Below are 19,649 nucleotides of genomic sequence, written 5' to 3'. Positions count from 1 at the left end.
CTATTCGTTGCTAAGCAACGGAAGTTCGTAGCTCATAGAATTCTACTGGTTATTTGAATTTCACTGAATATAATTTCGCAAGTATCGTGACACGAATTTGTTTGGAAACGAAAATGAAATATTCTCTTTTGGAAAAAAATGATATTGTGCAGGCTTATTATGAAGCGAATTGCTCAGGCAGAAAAGCAAGGTAAATTTACTCCCGCAGATTTCCAAGCAGAAATCTGCCAAATTTCAAAACTTCTTATGAAACAGTACGCAAATTACGTGAAGAAGGAAGTTTGCACCGGAAAAAGAAGGAAACAATAAGAACAAACGATGATCGCATCCTTAATTAAGTAGGAGATAACCCAATGATTTCAACAAGAACAAGTAAAACTACTGTTTGGAGAGTACTCAAAAGGAACAGCTATTATCACTTCCTGATGGAGATTCTGCCAGATCTTCTTGAAGATATTCCGCTGAGTCAGATTCAGGGCATTTGGTACCAGCATGATGGTTGCCCTGCCCACACAACTCGTGATGTAAGAGGGTATCTAGATGAAGAATACCCACGCCGATGGATTGGCCGATTAAGACTTATCGCATGGCCTCCTCGTTCGCCGGATTTCACACCACTTGATTTTTATTTCTGGGGACATCTCAAAAGTCTTGTTTATGATTCTTATCAGCTCCAGTAAACTCAAAGGAAGAACTTATTCAACGAATTGAATCAGCTGCCGAGGAGATCCGGCAAAACCCCGAAATGATACGTTTAGCGGTCGATAGTGTTGCGAAAAGGGCGAGAATGTGTATTCTCAAAAATGGAAACATCTTCGAAAACGATTTATGAATTGATTTTCCCACTAATCTGTTTTTTTTTGTGTTTATAAAATGTAGAATTATTAGTAAAAAATTCAGGTTTATTCCTTGAATAATTCGTTTAATAATAAGCATGAACCATGACATTTTGTCCAAAAGAGAATATTTCATTTTCCTTTCCAAACAAATTCGTGTCACGATACTTGCGAAATTATATTCTGTGAAATTCAAATAACCAGTAGAATTCTATGAGCTACGAACTTCCGTTGCTTAGCAACGAATATTAATATCCTTAGAACTGTCTTAATTTCTTCATTAATACTTACGTTAGAATCGAGGGTTCGACTCCCAACTAAGTTTCACCGAATTTTTTTTGTATAAATACATTTTAACATCCGGAATTTTTGGAAATAGCAATAATTTAATAATTTTGACTCTAAGAAGCTATTCTCAATTTTTTTTGGAGGTTTGAACGAAACATTTGAATGGCTGTAGTAACGAAACCGTTTGATATTTTACAATTCTGTTTTCATATTCGTGATTGATAATTGAAGGAGTACAATTCTACAAAATTTCATCCATTTCGGGTGAAATTTTTTTATCGCTGTAGACATGTAAAAAAAAATTTGTGTTCAATTTTTGAAAAAATTTTCGCACAGAAATTCTTAGAAAATTGTGTTCATTCAGAAACTAACATTCAATTTGACCACCGGAAAAAAAATTAGGAACGTTGCAGGTTTTCCGCCATTTTGTAATTCTTTTTTCGGATTTAATCAACTTTTCTGAATAGAGGACCCAAAAATACTGAGATTTGACCAAAAACCGTTTCTTTGAGTGTTATACAAAACTGACCACACCCATAAGAATCTTGCTCAAAATTGACGTTTAACACCCTGTATCTCGCTTATGCGTCGAAAACGGGATATATTGTATAAGGCAAACATGATTCTCCCGATGTCCTCTACACGAATATATATGTTTGTCCAGTTTATGATGAAACACCCTGTATATATATATATATATATATATATATATATATATATATATATATATATATATATATATATATATATTGTCAGTCGAATTCCCTTAAAGATTCACAATATATATATATATATATATATATTTATATATATATATAGACCAGGAATTGTTAATATTTTGTTCTTCTTGAAAAGAGTTCTACAACTCTCTCGATAATTACTCTGATCTCCCATTTTTGTTTCAAGAAGATTCTATTCATGACACTGGAACTACCCCAAAATAAGATGCTGTATGTTGATAACGACTGAAAATTGGCAAAATATATCGTCCTCAGCACATCATCATCAACCATTCTCTTCAAAAAATTCAGTGTATAAATCACTGAGTTCAACTTTTTACCTAGCTGTTCGACATGATCCTTCCATTTCAAATTTTTATCAACTGCAATCCCCAAGAAAGACACTACCTCCTTGACGCTGACATCACCATATTTGCAACTCAGAGCGTTAGGAAATACTTGTGTACAGAAGTAGGTGCAAACAGTCTTATGCATATTCAAGATTAGCTTGTTTTCACAACACCAGCTGCTCATCTCATCCATCACCGTACTGAATAAGTCCATTGATATTTGGAGGTTGTTACACCTCAGCAAGATGTTAGTATCATCTGCAAAATTTATGAGGTCACAAATTTTCAGGTAGTACTAGGCCTATGTCATTAGCGTATATTAGAAAAAGTAGTGGTCCCAGTATGCTGCCCTGTGGGATGCCCACATTCACATTAATGCCTTCTGAGGAATACTTCTCACCATCTTTAGATATAACCACGAAACAAGGTGACTCTACTATGGGTACCAGGGCACTGTGGTGTTGAAGGAAATGAGAGAGCGGACGAGCTTGCAAAAAGTGCATCTAGGCTAAGACCTGCTGGACCTGAGCCTTTCTGTGGGATAGGAAAAGACCAATACAAAGCTGCGGTCCAGCTATGGGAGTTGAACAGTAGGACAATCCACTGGACTAACACTCCTAGACTTGCTCAGGCAAAGAAATTCGTGAAGATTTCACCTACTTACACCAGAAAACTCCTGAAGCTGTCACGAGCGGAGCTTCGGGTGATGGTGGGACTGCTGACGGGGCACTGTCGGTACAAACATCATTTGTACCGTATGGGTAAGTCAGCAGACGAGATTTGCAGGCTCTGTGGATCGGAAGTAGAAACTTCTGAACACTTGATATGCAAGTGTCCAGAGCTGGCTGGCCTAAGAACCATTCACATGGGCAAGCCGGTCCTGGATACCAGAGAGGTAATGGCCAAGGCCCCTAGGGAGGTTGTCAATTTTATTAACGTCGTTGACGACCTCCCTGGGTTTCTATGAATGAGTAGGGTAGTGAACAAAAGATCTGCATGGTCGCAGTTCCCGGAAGGCTCACCGAAGCAAAACGACCCCAGTTCAAATAATAATAATAATAATAATAGATATAACCACTCTCTGTATCCTGTTTCGTAAATAACTGCTCATTAGGTTAAGTTGTTTATTCCTAATACCAGACATTTCAAGCTTGTCCAAAAGTTTTCGATGGTCAACGCAATCAAAGGCCTTCGATAGATCAAGAAACAAGCCCAAGGTAATGTCTCCCTCTTCCAAGTCATCTAATATTGCCAATGTTAGCTCATAAATGGCCGTTTCTGCGTTTTTGTTTCTCATATAGCCATGTTGACAGTTTGAAATTATATTGAATTTCCTGAAAAATTTCATTGAACGGGTTGCTATAACCTTTTCAATGATCGTTGAAAAGGAACTAAGTAGACTTATTGGTCTGTAATTCCCAAATTCATCTTCCTTTCCTTTCTTGAATAGAGGTCTCACAATAGCTACCTTGAGAGCATCTGGAAAAATTCCTTCCTTAAAAATACAGTTCAAGATATGTGTTAATGGAGATACTATCTGAGAGATGCAATTTTTAACAAGCTAACTGGAATGTCATCATAACCACATGTGTTAGTGTTCTTCAATTTCTTTAAGGCTGACGTCACCTCTGCATTTGTAATGTCAAAGACAAAAAAGGATTTTTTTATGGTTTTCTGCTTTTTCTTTTTATGTGGTGGTTTCATCGGGAGATTTTTAACTAACGATGGTGCAGCATTAGCGAAAAATTCATTGAATTCCTCTGCCAATTGTTTAGGATTATTTGTTTTTATGGGACATTCATTGTTCTCATGTTTTTTTCCTGTTAATGAATTCACTTATCTCCATGTTGCCCTACTTTTATTGTCTGATGTTGCTATTATTTTGCCTGTATGAGCACGTTTTGCTTCTGAGAGAGCCCTATCATATTTCTTCTTCATTCTGTTGTAACTGCTCTTCAAATCCTGTCTCGTTGTTCTTTTTACTAAAGGAAAACATTCATTAAATAAAATATTGAATTTATTTTCAAAATTGTTCCACATCTCATTCATCTCATGTGTTTCAAATTCAAAAATATCTTGCCAATTTTGTTCTGAGAGGCTATTTATAAATTTTGCTGTTGTTTCTCCATTTATTTTTTGATAGAAGTATTTTGTCTTGCTAATACCTTCATTTACATCTTGAGCAAACCTGAAAACACAGGTAGAGTGATCCGATATATGATTTTCAGTTACTTTTGTATCTCCCTCTATATTCGTTATGAAATTATCCAAACATGATCTTGAGACTAAACGTGTAGGCTCTTTGATAGTGAACTTTAAACTGAAATATTCTGCAATAGAAATGAACTCACGTGTTTCTTTGTTATCAGAAAGTATATCTATATTGAAATCTCCCATTATTGGAATTTCTGCTTTTTCCTGTAAACATTTCTGAAGAATGGTTGTTATTTTCTCAAAGAATATGTTAACATCAGCTTGAGGAGACCTGTAAATACAAATTGCAATGATTCTAGTTGATCCTAAGTTGAATTGGATTGCTGAACACTCAAAAATATTGGAAACACTGATTGTTGTTATATCGATTCTCTCATTAAAAGTGCAGGAGTTGTGTATGTATAGAGCTCAACCCCCATGTTTACCTTTCTCTCTACAAAAGCTTGAAGCCAATTCATATTCTTCAAAATGGAATGCTCTAAGTTCATTAATATCCTGCCAATGTTCCGTGATTCCGAATAGATCAGGTTTTTCTTTATTTATTACTAAATTAAATTTATTGAAAGCTGTACTTTAGGCTTGAACATTTTGTTGGATTATACAGAAATTTTTTGGGAATCTATTACTTGCCTGAATTTGCTCCCTTTCTGTTTGAAAAAAAAATTTTAAATGAGAATTCTCTCAGAATTACACCTGCTGGCAAGAAATCCTTATTGTATACAGTTTTATAATCTTCATCTTTTGTTAAACCTACACTGAATGCAGAATTTGAACCTTTTGTATCAAGTTTTTTCACTATTATATCTCCTAGTCCATCAGTATTCTTCAAGAACTTTTCCACATCTTCTTCCTTTACATCTTTTCCTACAATTCTTCCTACATAAAGCCATTTCCTTTTTGTAGCACCTGAAATAGTATTTTCTTGATTGTTTGTTTTTGATCCATTGCAGACTAATTCATTCTTCAACTTCATAGGGTTAGACGGTCTGATTTTTTTCTTCTGATATGTTATTTGCTTCCATTCTTCACCATCCACTTCACCAAAATTTTCATCTTGTTCCATTTCTTTGTTTACATTCACGTTAACTGTTTGTTGTTGTTTGTTCAACCTCAAATTGGAATGTGTCATTTTACGACTTTCTGTGACTTCTGCGTCTTTCTTGAATTCAGCTCTCTTTCCTTCACCTGATACTTTGTCGGTGTAGGAAATGAACTCTTTGTTGTTTATGTAATTCGTCTTTTTTTGTTGTTTATCATTATTTTTTATATTGCTGTTAATGAAATTCTCTATAACACTATGCAACAATTTATTGTTTTCATTTAGAATTTAATTTTTTTCATTCAAATATTCTACCTGTTGTTTTAGTAGTTTGTTTTCCATGCGTAAATCTTCGGGAATAAACATTTCTTCGGATCTAATGGCTTTGTGTTGGCACACAGTTGATCCTCTGTTTGCATCTCTAACTAGGCAGGACGGATGAAAAATTTCGATACATTTTGAACATCGAACGAAATCAATCACCTTTCGATTACAAAAATTACACAATTTATCCACTTGACCTACATCCTTACGAGAAATCGCGGAGCGATTCTCTAGTACGTCTTCATTCGGCAACGACATATTTACTATTTCTGACAAGATCTCTTGGATAAGCGATAAAGAGGTTGATTTGTGCTATGATACCAATGGTCAAGACTCGGAAAGTATCCAAGATTTGCTCAAAAAACCTCAGGCTTTCGAAGGCGATTTGAATGTGGTCAAGGCCAAGGTGGACTTTATAGAGCAAGAGGCCAAGAAACTTGTCGAGGAATTCCCAACGAGCACATTGGCAGCAAGAAGGAAGATACGGTGGATACTTAAAAATATCTTGTTGTGTACGCAGAGACGAGGAAATATAACTTACAGCATTTGGAACCAGACCAAGACATTGACGGGAAGATCGAAATCCTGAAGTTTGAATTAGGGACTTAAAAGAAGCGAAAGGATATCTACGATCAGAACCTGGAAGCTCAGTTGTTCAAGAAGGAGGTGTCCGTATTCGTGAATTGGCTGATAACGAGGGAGGACGCTTTGAAGAACGATAAACTGGGAAATAATATATTTTAAGTGGAAGATCTGATCGGGAGGCATTGCGACTTTGAGGAGAGGATCAAAGTTCAAGAGAAGACCGTTGTCTGCTATTTCTGTGAACAAGAAAATTGCAGAAACGGAGAATCCTGTAGATTAAGCCACCGTATCCTAGGAAGGAGGCAGTGTAACGAATTCGCAAGCCCTATGCCACTGCCTCTTTCTAGAAGGTACCGGACGCACCGAAAGCTCGATAAAGACCCTTCTAGAGTCTAGAGAGAGATGCCAGCGGTATATAACCAATCTAAGCCGCAGTGAGACACAGTGCGATGGAAACGGCGGTCACTCAATTAGATATAAGTTGTAGAAATAAAGTAATGTAGTAGTGGAAATAAATTAGTGTAATAGTTGAAATAAATCTTTTGTAAATAGTTGTTTATAGTTGTATATCTGAAATAAATTAGTGTAAGCCAGAAGTACCGATTTAATTAACCGAAAAACGTTACAATATTGTAATGAATACTGACAAATTGTGATCAAGTTTGAAATGAAACGACCTATAGGTATTCTAATGTAGTCGTGGAGAGTAATTTCAAGTTTGATGCAAAATTTCGTGTCGATTGCATAATCATGATTATTCGATTGACAGTGGTTTTGCAGATTTGCAGAACCAGTGGAAATTAAAAAAAATAGGGAAAATATTATTTATTTTATTTATCATTCATTATAGATTCATCGCTGTTGACTGGTTTATCTAGATAAGAGTTTTTGAAGAAAATATCTTCCTGAAATTCGGCATCAACTCTATTGCCAGCTCAACTAAATTGCTCTTGCTGAAAAGATGTTTAACCTTTTAATAAGTCATAATAATCAGCAGAAATCTTTATTTTTCAGAATTCTTACGATTTAGATGGGCCCATATCGAGCACCCCAATAAGCAAGCATTCATTCCAAAATACTTCACTATCTACCATAACTCCTGAACGAAACAAATTTGGTAAAATCTATGGTAAAGGTCAACCTACGCTTTTCACTCCTATGAAAACCGTTCCAGGTTTCGCACAAAGATTATATGCCTCAAAACTAATTGATCAGGTAAATATAATTCATAATAATAATTTATTCACTCTATCTCAGTACATTCACTATAAATGTTTACATTCGTTAAAATTAGACAATAATGACAACAAATTTTTCCCTTTGAGCTTTGAGAACTTCGGTCCATTTTATTGAAAACAAGATATAAAATCGCCGAAGGGGAGGGGATAACGTCTTATTTTGAAGAAAAATATGGTTTTCGACCTAGTGAAGTATAGGATATCATAGTTAGGATTTGCATGACACCTCTGTAAATACTTTATCAGGGGAGTCCAATCCAATTCAGTAGCGAGTGTTTTCGTAGACTAAATAGAATAAAATTAATGGCACATTTTCGGGATCGATTTTTAAGAGAATTAATTTGGTTAAAACCGAAACCTTAATAATCCAACTGAAGCTATAAGAGAGAATTGGAAAATGGCATGAAATTAAAAGTTCTCAAACTTTCTCAAAAGTTCCTTATTACTGGTGCTATAAGCATGAAACAAAAACATTCTATAGGCACATTTTCGGTAGAATCCATTGATGTAATAACCTATTTGAAAAATAGCTTTTTCTCTCACAAAAAAAATATTTTAGGTGTACAACTTTGCTTCCACCGTTTTGCAATAGATGACTGTAGCGGTAAGTGGTAGTCAAAATAAATAGACCGTAGATGTCATACAATAAGCTTAGGTATTTGTTGAAAAGAAATATTGTAATACATCAATTCAGAAGTATTTTATTGTATGAAATGAACCTTTCATCATTTGATTGTTTTTGAATATATGAAATATTGAAATTGTTTTTACTGTTGAATAATTCTTCATATCCATTGGAACTCAAATATCTGACAGTAAACATAACGCCATCGAAATATTAGTCAATTTGCAAGTTTTTTTCGATTAAACATGTTAGCTTACGAGGCAAGGTCTCGTCATTTGCGGGAGGTTTTCATTTTCTGCTTTAATATGAGGAAATTTTATTCGAGATGGCGAGTGGTGTCGACGTAGTCGAAGAACGCTCCAGCAAAAATATTAATTTGATCGAAAATAAGTATTCCTATTGTGGCAGAGACATAATAATGGAATTGGCGAAATCCATTAAGTGTTGTGAGACATTCCATCCATCATGTTTGGTGAAGGCGGCATCGATAAAATCCGCAAAATGCAGACATGAAACCAGAGGTGATATCGATCATAACAATGGAGAAGAAATTGATCTCAAAATACTTTCCATTAAAAATACATACCTATTTGAAAGAATTAATTCAAGAATTGATAGAGAGGAACCGAATTCTGATTCAAAACAGTGAAGTACTTCAGAAAAAAATCTAATTTCTGGGATCGGACAAGGGTAATATGAATATAAAAAACAAAAAAAATAAATTCATAAGGGAAAAAAACATAAACAAGATTGAAGTACAAGAAATGAGAGAAGGAAATACAGCGTCAACGAGTGAGTACGTTAGATCTACTTCAAACAGTGGTACGAAAGAACTAAAAGGCAGAATATCGCAAACAGATGTATGTCAGAAGGTTTTCAAAAGGAAAGTAGATAAGCAATATAACAAGGAAATAGATGGAGAAAAAGACCGAAATAAACAAAATAATGAACAAGTAACATGGACGACTGTTGTCAAAAGAAAACAAAACAAACACACAAGATTAGGCACAGAAATTGGCGACAAGGACTTATCAGCAAAAGAACAGAAAGCATGTTTATTCATTAATAGAATAAATCCACATGCAACAGAAGAAAACATAGTGAAATATATTACGTCGAAACTTGGATTTGACAAGGATCCTGTTGATGTGAAAGAATTATCTTTTTTGAAATAGAGAAGTGACCTCAAAAGTTTCTTAGTCAAGGTCCCTATTCAAAAAAAGTATGAACTCTATAAGACTGAGTTTTGACCTAGAAATGTAGGTATTGAATGTTTTAATTTTTAAGTTCACAAGAAAAATCCGATAATTTTTCATAGAAAACTTCAAGCGCTGCATAATCATGGGCGCCCGCAGAAATTTTTCTCAGGGGGGGCAAAAAATGAAAATTATTGAAAATTGATAAGGCGTTCATGATTGTCGTAAGCAATATTAGTATTCCGTTTCTTTCTATTTCTGTATTTATATTCATAAGTGGAAGGAGGACTGTGCAAAATAAAAATTATGAAGTTTTCCACTTGAACATTTTTTTTAAACATCAACAACATAGGGTGATGTAAAATAATACGGTAACTCTTTTCAGAAAGAGTCACGCTCAATGGAACAATTTACAAAAAAATAAATAAAAAAATATGGAGAACGAAATGAAATAATTATTATAATTGCTGATAAATAAAAAAAAAACAACGAGTAATAACGAAATAAAAAATATATACATATATGCTCGATAAAACCATGTTCATAAAAATAATGAAAGAATAATAATAAATCTTGAAATATATAGTGAATGACGCAAACAATGGAGTTTGGATCATGATACTAAAATATGATTCCAAATAGCACAGAATTGCTCCAGAATGTAAAAACAACAAACAAGTATATTATCAAAATGAAAAAATCATAAATTGCAAAAAACAACTCATAAAAACAATATTAATTCTGAAGACAAAATAATTAATCGCTATACAACAGAGTAGGCATATTTTATTCTGATCTAAAATTTAATTCTGCGATGAAACTACGCTCTATAAATCGAGAAGTACATGGAAATGTAAGGAGAAGAATAAGGCATTCTTTGACAGCAGGAGGAAATTCACAATGTCCGATAAGATTTTCAATTTTTATGTTTTCATCCATTTGTGATTTAGATAAATACTCATTCCAAATGTTCAATTCACTTTCTAAATTTTCAATGTTATACATATTGCCGACCTTAGATGTGAAAAATTCAATATCTAGTAATTTTGAATTCTTTGGCAAAAAATTGAAGAAAGAAAAAAGCATTACATGTTCTTTCGAGAATCTCGTTTCAAGGGCTGAAATCAAATGATCCAAATATGGGATGAATACAGATTTTTCGGAGTAATCTTCAGCTGAATCTGCTTCATAATTAGATCTGTATATTTGTCTACCGCAAATTCGTGGTTTTCCAATCTCTATATTGAGACTCTGAGCAATAGTTGATGCTTTGGAAAAATTTCTGTGAAGCATGCATCATCTGAGCGATTTTTTCCACATATTTCTATAATTAAATTTATATGACGGTGAAAATCTACAAAATTAATAGAAACACCTTGTAGTGTATTTGCTATTGGTTCCAATATATTTGAATATTTACTTGCTACCGTCAAACAAATCACACAAGTGAAAGAGTTTATTGCATCAGCCGATAACTGAGCAGCTCTTTTTGTTGATGAAGAATTCATTGAGATTTCTCCAGATTTTATAGCAAAAAGAGTTTTGAATATAGTATTGAAGTTTTCAGCGAAAACTTAGTTCAAGATGAGGTAGTTGATTTTCTTATCGAAATGTATTGCATGTTGTTAATTAAACTAAAAGTACCTAAACGTAATACAGATCCGACCCAAAGAAATTTGGATGAGGGTCAAAATCACCAAAAAATCAATTTTGAATGACATCGTATGATATATCGTTGAATTCAGCATTAAAAGTTATTCCGAAAAGTGTCATAAAATATGCAGGTCCGTATTGAAAATAATGAGGTTGAGGGTGGCCCAGGGTGTACGAAACGTTGGATACGAAATCTGATTACGTCAAATTGAGGATAATTTACTGTCGAATAAAAAATTCCTGGAAAAAAATCAAAATGATAGAATTTACTTTTCCTATGATATCTCAATAACCGGCCCTGATCATCTCGATTTGTTTGAACAGCTTGACAATGCTCCTATGAATGCAACTTTTTCTCCATTTGACCGACCTTCTAACTCTTATGGTTTAAAAGTTACCAATACAATCCCATTGAAAAAGTGGCCACCCTGTATAAAATGTTCAAAATGTTGACTTTATATGCAGTATTGAAGAAAACATCAGATCTATGTTCCTTCAACCAACCACAGGAAATATTGGGGATAATAAGAAATCTGAAAAATAAACGATCTTATGGTGTATATGAAATACCAGTTAGTCTCATTAAACCTTATGCAGAGGACTTAAACTGTATACTCTCGTATATAATTAATAACTCGCTTAGATATGGTTTATTTCCTGAGCAACTAAAATTGGCACTGATACATCCAATTCATAAAAAGGGGGAAGAGAAGCTATTTGAGAACTACCGCCCTATCAGTATTTTGCCAAGTTTCTCAAAAATTTTCGAGCATGTTATGTGCAGAAGATAAATAGGTTTTATGGAGGAGTGCAACATTTTTTCAGCGTCACAACATGGGTACCTCAAGGGCAGATCGACACAAACTGCAATTTTTAAGTTCACGAAGGTGATACATGAACTTATTGAACTGGACAATTTAGTTCTAGCCCTGTTCATCGATCTTACAAGAGCCTATGATTGTTTATCGAGATCATACTTGTTGCTGAAGCTGGAGAATTGGAATTCGAGGTAATGTCATCTCCTGGTTCAGATCTTATTTAAACAACAGAAAACAGAAGGTTACCTGTGGAATTCCACAGGGAAGTGTGTTGGGTCCCATGCTATTTAATTTGTTTATAAATGTTTTGTATGATAAATTTGATATGTTTTCAGCACATTTGGTGGGTTTTGTTGATGATACGAATATCTTGGTTGGGGGTGATACAGTTCAGGGGGTAGTTGATAATGATTCTGATTATCTATAGTAAAACCAAGGAGGGATTGACTGTGAATAAACTCATCCTCAACACTAGTAAATCAAAAGCTATTTCAAAAATATGGAAAACTCAGCCACATAAATATTGGAAATGAAAAAATTTTTCTTGAAAAATGTACAAAATTTTTAGGTATATTCATTGATCAATTCCTGAAGTGGTACATCATATAGAGTGGCTCACTTAAAAGTTGAGTTCTGTTTGTTTTGGAATTAGAATCCTAGTTGATTATGTTGGAAGAGAATGTTATAAAAATGTTTTTTGCAAATTTTGGGTCACTACTACGGTATGGCATAATATTCTGGGGGGCTAGTTCAGGTATAAATAAAATATTTCTAATCAATAAAAGAGTATTAAGAATTATGTACAAAATGGAAAATCGTAATTCGTGTCGGGGTGTATTTAGGAGAAATAAAATTTTAACCATTGTTGAAACTTATATTTTTGAATCTTTGAATTTTTTTTTTTAAATCCTAATAGATTTGATCTTGTACAGATGAATAATAGATACCCTGTGAGATCCCTAGACTTTCATTAGCCGCTATTAGTGAAAGAACGTCAACGCTTCGAGAACGGTGGTTTTGAGGTCGAAGACCAGCGAGGAAGAGAGCAGGTTTTCGAAGATAATAATAATTATAATAATAATTACCCTTTATTTCCAACAGGTATTGGTACCCAATTACAGGAAATCAAAAACAACAATCAATACTAATCTATAAAGACAAAAAAAAAATCAAATCAATGATATATCATGAACATAATCCAATAGAATCATGAAAATTAAGAGATAAACAACCCATATACACCCCAACATACAGTTTTCAGGCCCCGGAAAAGAAAAACAAAATATGTACAAGAAAGAAATGGAAATCCAATACAATATAATGTCATGCGGCTTCATCTTAACTTCAGATGTTTTCATTCAAATACAATTCACATATATAATCGAGAGATTGAGAATGCAGATCAAATCTATCCGTTATAGAATTAACAACGGAACAAGCAAATCTCAGAAGATGCAGAATTAGAGACATTACCTGATCAAGACTCGTGTCAAACGCAACAAGAATTGGCAGGATCAAATGGAGTGACGCAACAAGCCATTTCAAAACGCCTGAAAGATAAGGGAATTATTCGAAAACACGGTGTGTGTACCGTGGGTACCGTACGAGTTGAAGCCGAGAGATTTTGAACGGAGTTTGTTTGCTTGTGAACAGCTGCTCGCAAGGCAAAGACGGAAGGAATTTCTGCATCGCATTGTGACTGGATACGAAAAATAGGTTCATTACGATTGTCACAAGTGCAGAAAATGATAGGGATATCCCGGCCATGCTTCCACGTCGACGGCTAAACCGAATATTCACGGTTCCGAAGTCAGGCTCAGTATTTGGTGGGATCAGATCGGCGAAGTGTATTATGAGTTGTTAAAACCAACTGAAAAAAATCACGGGCAATCGTTATCGAACGCAATTAATGCGTTTGAGTCATGCATTGAAAGACAAACGGTCGCAAGATGAGAGATATGATAAAGGGATAAAGTCAGACTTGAAAACGTTGAAATGGGAAGTCCTAAACCACTTGCCGTATTCTTCAGACGTTGCTCCCTCGGACTATTACTTGTTTAAATCATGGCACATGGCCTGACTGACCAGCACTCCTGGTCTCACGAAGAAGTAAAAAATTGGATCGATTCGTGGATCGCTTCAAAAGATGACCAGTTTTTTCAACGCGGGATTCGTACGTTGCACAAAAGATGAGAGAAAGTAGTAGACAATACTTTCAATCATAAATGTATAACCAGTTTTTCACAATAAAGCCTCGAAATTCAAAAAACAAACCGCGGAAGCAAAGTTGTAGACCTCGATTCGAGGTCCGAATCTACCCTGAAAGTTTCAAATTTCTAGGTCTTTCCATTCGAGGGTTATAGTGATTACGAATTGCCGAACGGATAGGTTACAAATTTAGGACGGATTCATCTACAGTCAATCCTTATAGTTCAAGCTCAAATTTAGCAAATTACTTACAGACATGATGAAATGATGAAGCGATATGTTCGGAAAAACACAGATTAAAAAAAATTTATCATTTGAATTAACAAAATTTTAAGACGAAGGGGGCAAGAATAAAGTATTTGATGTGATAATACTTCTTTTCAGACTACGAGTACTGTAAGCCAAGGTATTTCCCCTGCCCAAGTTGTTCCTATTACAGGCATTACCAATACTTCGGTACCAATTCACAGAGTTCCTCTGGGTCCTATGTCTTCACTGCATGAACTTCAAAGGTCCAAGAGGCTCAAGTGAATATAATAAAAAACAATTTGTTTTTTTCGAGGAATTGTAACCTGATAAAATCTATATTGTGATTAATGGATTTAAGATATAATGTTAATTTTGTTGAAAAGTAGTTTATGAGTTTCTAGTTGTATATTCTTTGCTATTAAGTTGTTAAGAAATATTAGACAAATCAATATCAATAACTTATCAATATTTATAATGAAATAAATATTTATTTTTGAATAATTATTTGAGGAATTTGGATATTTCATTTGGAAATAAGAGAGGAAAAAAATGTCCTTCCATCATATATTCATTCGAAACTATTCAATCATCTCATTTGATCTAAACAATCTGAAACCACAGTTTTTCACTCATGTTTTGATATTTTTAGAAGGGTATAGTATATATATATATATATATATATATATATATATATATATATATATATATATATATACATAAAAGCGACACTGAAAAAGGCAAACAACTGGTCTTCCCCAGGTGTAGACCAAATACAGAACTACTGGTGGAAACACTTCACGGCAATACACAACCACCTGGCAAAACTTCTCCAAGAAGCGCTCAGTAACCCCACCAAAATACCTGATTTTTTCACACTGGGAGTCACGCACATGATTCCAAAGGGAGAAAACACCTCAGACCCCAAACAATACCGGCCGATAACCTGTCTCCCGACTGTGTACAAAATTCTAACGGGAGTACTAACCCACCATATCTGGAAGCATGTTAACAAGAACAAAATACTAGCACCAGAACAAAATGGATGCCGTGGAAGTACCAGAGGATGCAAAGAACTCCTAATCTCCGACCTAATAATAACCAAGAAAGTCAAGAAAAGGCAAAGAAATATTTCGGTTGCGTGGTTAGATTATCGCAAGGCCTTTGATTCCGTACCGCACACATGGTTAATAAAGACACTCCAATTTTACGGAATATCGAAGCCGGTCATTGATCTTTTAAAGCACCTTATGGAGACATGGCGCACACAATTGGTGGTGAATACGGGGAAAGTGAACTACAAAACCTCCCTCATAAGAATCAAGAGAGGCATCTTTCAGGGAGACACCCTCAGCACCCTCTGGTTTTGTCTCGCCCTAAATCCCTTAAGTAAACTGCTAAAGGATCAAATCTACGGATACGTCATCCAAAAGACTCCGAGTACCAAGATCAGTCACCAGCTGTACATAGATGACCTCAAACTCTATGCTGCCAACGAAGACCAGTTGAAGAAACAATTAAAAATAGTGGCATCCTTCTCACAAGACATAGGACTGGAACTGGGAATTGACAAATGTGCCGTTGTCCATGTAAAGAGAGGCCGTGTGCAAGAGGGAGCAGGCCTGGCCGTGATGGAGGACCTCACAATACCACAACTGGGAACCCGTGAATCCTATAAATACCTCGGTGTACAACAGGCACTAGACATCAAAACAACCGAGATGAAAACTATCTTCAAAGAAAAGTTCTTAAGCAGACTGAAAAAGATACTTCAGAGCAAGCTTAATTCGAAGGCCATGTTCGAAGCTATAAATATATGGGCAGTACCCTGTATAAGCTACTCGTTTGGAGTCATCAAATGGTTCAACACGGAACTAAAAGATATTGATCAGAAAGTTAGGGCACTACTCACCAAACACGGCATTCACCATCCGCATGCATCCGTCAATAGGTTATATGTTCCAAGGCATGAAGGGGGGAGAGGGCTGCAGAACCTGGAAATGATACATGACAGAACAGTTCGCGACACAAGAGAATATTTTCTGAATAAAAACTTACCGTTTCACCGAACCATATGTCGAGAAGATGACCGCTTGAGTCCGCTGAACCTGGCAGGACAAATCGAACCACAACAACTTACCATCGAAAAATTGACTCAGGAGTGGCACAGCAAAGCGCTACATGGAAGGTATCCCGGAACCCTAAAAAACGATCACGTCAATAAAGAATACTCACTTACTTACCTTAAATCCGGATACCTATTTCCTGAAACTGAAGGAAGATTGATCGCCATTCAGGACCAAGTGGTCCCAACAAGATCATACATTAAGAACATTACTAGACGCAACATACCCACGGATAAATGTCGAAAGTGCTCCCAGGTGACTGAATCCATTCAGCACGTCACCTCATCTTGCTCCATCCTGGCTCCAACTGACTATACGCAGCGACATGACGCGATGGCCAGAGTTTACCATCAGGCGATAGCCAAAAAGTGCGGACTAATAAAAAAAACAGTAAGACCGTTTGAATACCGACCCAGTAACATATTAGAAAACGAGCACTACAAATTATACTGGGATAATTTTATCACAACGGACCAGACAATCAAACACAACCGACCCGACATCCTGCTCCACAATAAAATAGAGAGAACGATGGAAATCCTGGACGTTGCTATCCCGGCCGATGACAACATAGCTAAAGCTTTCACGGAAAAACTAACGAAGTATCAGGACCTGGCATTTGAGATGAAGACAATCTATGGCCTCAAATCAACAACCATACTGCCACTAGTCATGTCCACCAATGGGCTAGTGGAGAAACACCTAGTTGACAACACCCTAAGACTAGGTTTAGAAAAAGAGCTCGTGAGCACAGCTCAAAAAGAAGTAATCCTCGCCAATACTAGACTGGTGAGGAAGTTCCTTACATCCCTCTGAGCAGCCTTGGCACAAACTGTCCGGCTGTTCAGGGTTTACCTACCCTTTATGGTGATATTAAAAAAAAAAAAAAAAAAAAAAAAAAAAAAAAAAAAAAAAAAAAAAAAAAAAAAAAAAAAAAAAAATATATATATATATATATATATATACGAAACCCAGTAATAAGTGTGAATTAAAAAAAATATATATATATATATCGGGTGTCCCAAGGTGAGTGACCTATTAGATTATTATGGAAACTATTGATGGTAAAAATTTCAAATTTTGTGGATAGATATTTGGCCATGTTAGGTACATTTTTAAAATAATTTCACATTTCCAGTGTTGCCGGATGTACGACAATTTGGCAACAACTTTGTTATTTTGAATAGGACATCCGGTATTTCTATTTTTTTATGATACTCCATAAAATATTAAATCTATACACTCTTACTTTTCCATCCCTATCTTCAACGGTTTTTGTTTTATTAATTATTTTTCGAAATTTTTGATCAAATTGGCGTATTACGAAAATGACTCTAGTTCGTTCAATATTTGAGATTTAAGTCAGAAATTTTGCAAGTCGTTAGATATTGATCTGATCTGTGTCACTGCTCTTGAATTATGGTTGTCAATAATACAGGACGGACCAAAAAAATTCATCATTTGCCAAGTTACAAAATTGTGAAAAAGTCTATTTTTTCAAATTAGACACCTAGTATATTTTTCAATTTTTGGAATCAGTACAACACACTCTACAATTTTTCTATTCACGTCCCTATACCTATCTCAACTGGATTCCGAGTTATATGCGTTTATTAGATTTCACATTGATTCAATAAGTGTTAATATCTTTTGTATTGTTATGTTCTATATGTGGTTCATAGATCGATATATCAATGAATCAGTTCAATCCATAAATGTCAAAATAAACAATAATTGCCTAACAGGTGTTTTGTTCCGAGGTTTTTCTATAAATAATGGCTCAAGAAAGATATACACATATAACGCATATAACTCGGAATCCAGTTGAGATAGGTATAGGGACGTGAATAGAAAAATTGTAGAGTGTGTTGTACTGATTCCAGAAATTGAAAAATATATTAGGTGTCTAATTTGAAAAATTAGACTTTTTTACAATTTTGTAACTTGGCAAATGATGATTTTTTTTGGTCCGTCCTGTATTATTGACAACCATAATTCAAGAGCAGTGACACAGATCAGATCAATATCTAACGACTCGCAAAATTACTGACTCAAATCTCAAATATTGAACGAACTAGAGTCATTTTCGTAATACGCCAATTTGATCAAAAATTTCGAAAAATAATTAATAACTCAAAAACCGTTGAAGATAGGGATGGACAAGTAAGAGTGAATAGATTCAATATTTTATGGAGTATCATAAAAAAAATAGAAATACTGGATGTCCTATTCAAAATAACAAAGTTGTTGCCAAATTGTCGTACATCCGGCAACACTGGAAATGTGAAATTATTTTAAAAATGTACCTTACATGGCCAAATATCTATCCACAAAATTTGAAATCTTTACCATTAATAGTTTCCATAATAATCTAATAGGCCACTCACCTTGGGACACCCGATATACAGGGTGAGTCTTTGACTTGTACATATATTTCAACCGAAGATTCCTGAGGTCAATAGAAACCCTTTTTTCATTTACCATTTTTTCCGATTCGTCCCGGTTAAAAAGATACAGGCTGTTGAAAATCGATAAAAAAATGTCATTTTCCGTTATATCTCGGAAATGGTTGTATAGAAAAAAATGAATTTCGGGATATAGTTTTTCATGTATGTGATGAATCTTCTCCGTACACAAAATTTTATCCACATCTCCCCGTTTCTTCATTATGAATACTTCATCCTATAAAAATACCAGAAATTCAAAGAACCGAACTCTTAAAAGTAACTAGGACGTTCATTGAAGGATATTTAGCTAATTTGAAAAATAAAAGTATTCTTCATATTTTCTCGTATATTGAGCCGTTTTCGAATAATATGTGTTAAAAAAAAAAAAAAAATCTGTGAAATTCAAAAAATTGGGTACTTTGGCTAATTGCAACTCTGATAGAAAAGACTCACAGAAATGAATATTTGCTACGTTGTCAGGTCAAAAATCATGGATTGAAACACTGAATTTGCATTGACAAGTGAGGGAACCAGCCGACTTAGTTTGAAAATAAAGTGATTTGAATAAGCTCACCCATTGAGAAAATTCAATTCCATGATCACGCAATCTTTGAACAATCCTTACGAAAGTTCTCTCATTTGGCTGTCTCCTATTTGGAAACAGCCTTCCATAAGCTTCTTTAGCTCTTCTCGCTATTTTTCCATTTGTGAAATAGCATTCCAACATATCTACCATC

At 34.8% G+C, this 19,649-nt stretch overlaps 1 protein-coding gene across 4 annotated transcripts in view; it reads left to right on the top strand.

Annotated features, from left to right (window-relative positions):
• The window catches only part of LOC123679936 (probable E3 SUMO-protein ligase RNF212), a 39,823-nt gene extending 24,980 nt beyond the window's left edge, over positions 1 to 14,843 (top strand). For all 4 annotated transcript variants that reach the window (XM_045617515.1, XM_045617518.1, XM_045617516.1 and 1 more), the window contains 2 exons: positions 7,370 to 7,570; positions 14,478 to 14,843. In XM_045617515.1, coding sequence (XP_045473471.1) covers positions 7,370 to 7,570; positions 14,478 to 14,624 — 348 coding nt within the window. In that variant the 3' untranslated portion in view covers positions 14,625 to 14,843. The remainder of the gene's footprint in view (positions 1 to 7,369; positions 7,571 to 14,477) is intronic.
• Positions 14,844 to 19,649: the final 4,806 nt, after the last annotated feature.

Source organism: Harmonia axyridis, chromosome 5, assembly GCF_914767665.1.
Source record: "Harmonia axyridis chromosome 5, icHarAxyr1.1, whole genome shotgun sequence".
In the NCBI taxonomy this organism is placed as follows: domain Eukaryota; kingdom Metazoa; phylum Arthropoda; class Insecta; order Coleoptera; family Coccinellidae; genus Harmonia; species Harmonia axyridis.
Note: the sequence above shows the minus strand (reverse complement) of the source record. Positions and strands in the feature narration are given on the sequence as shown.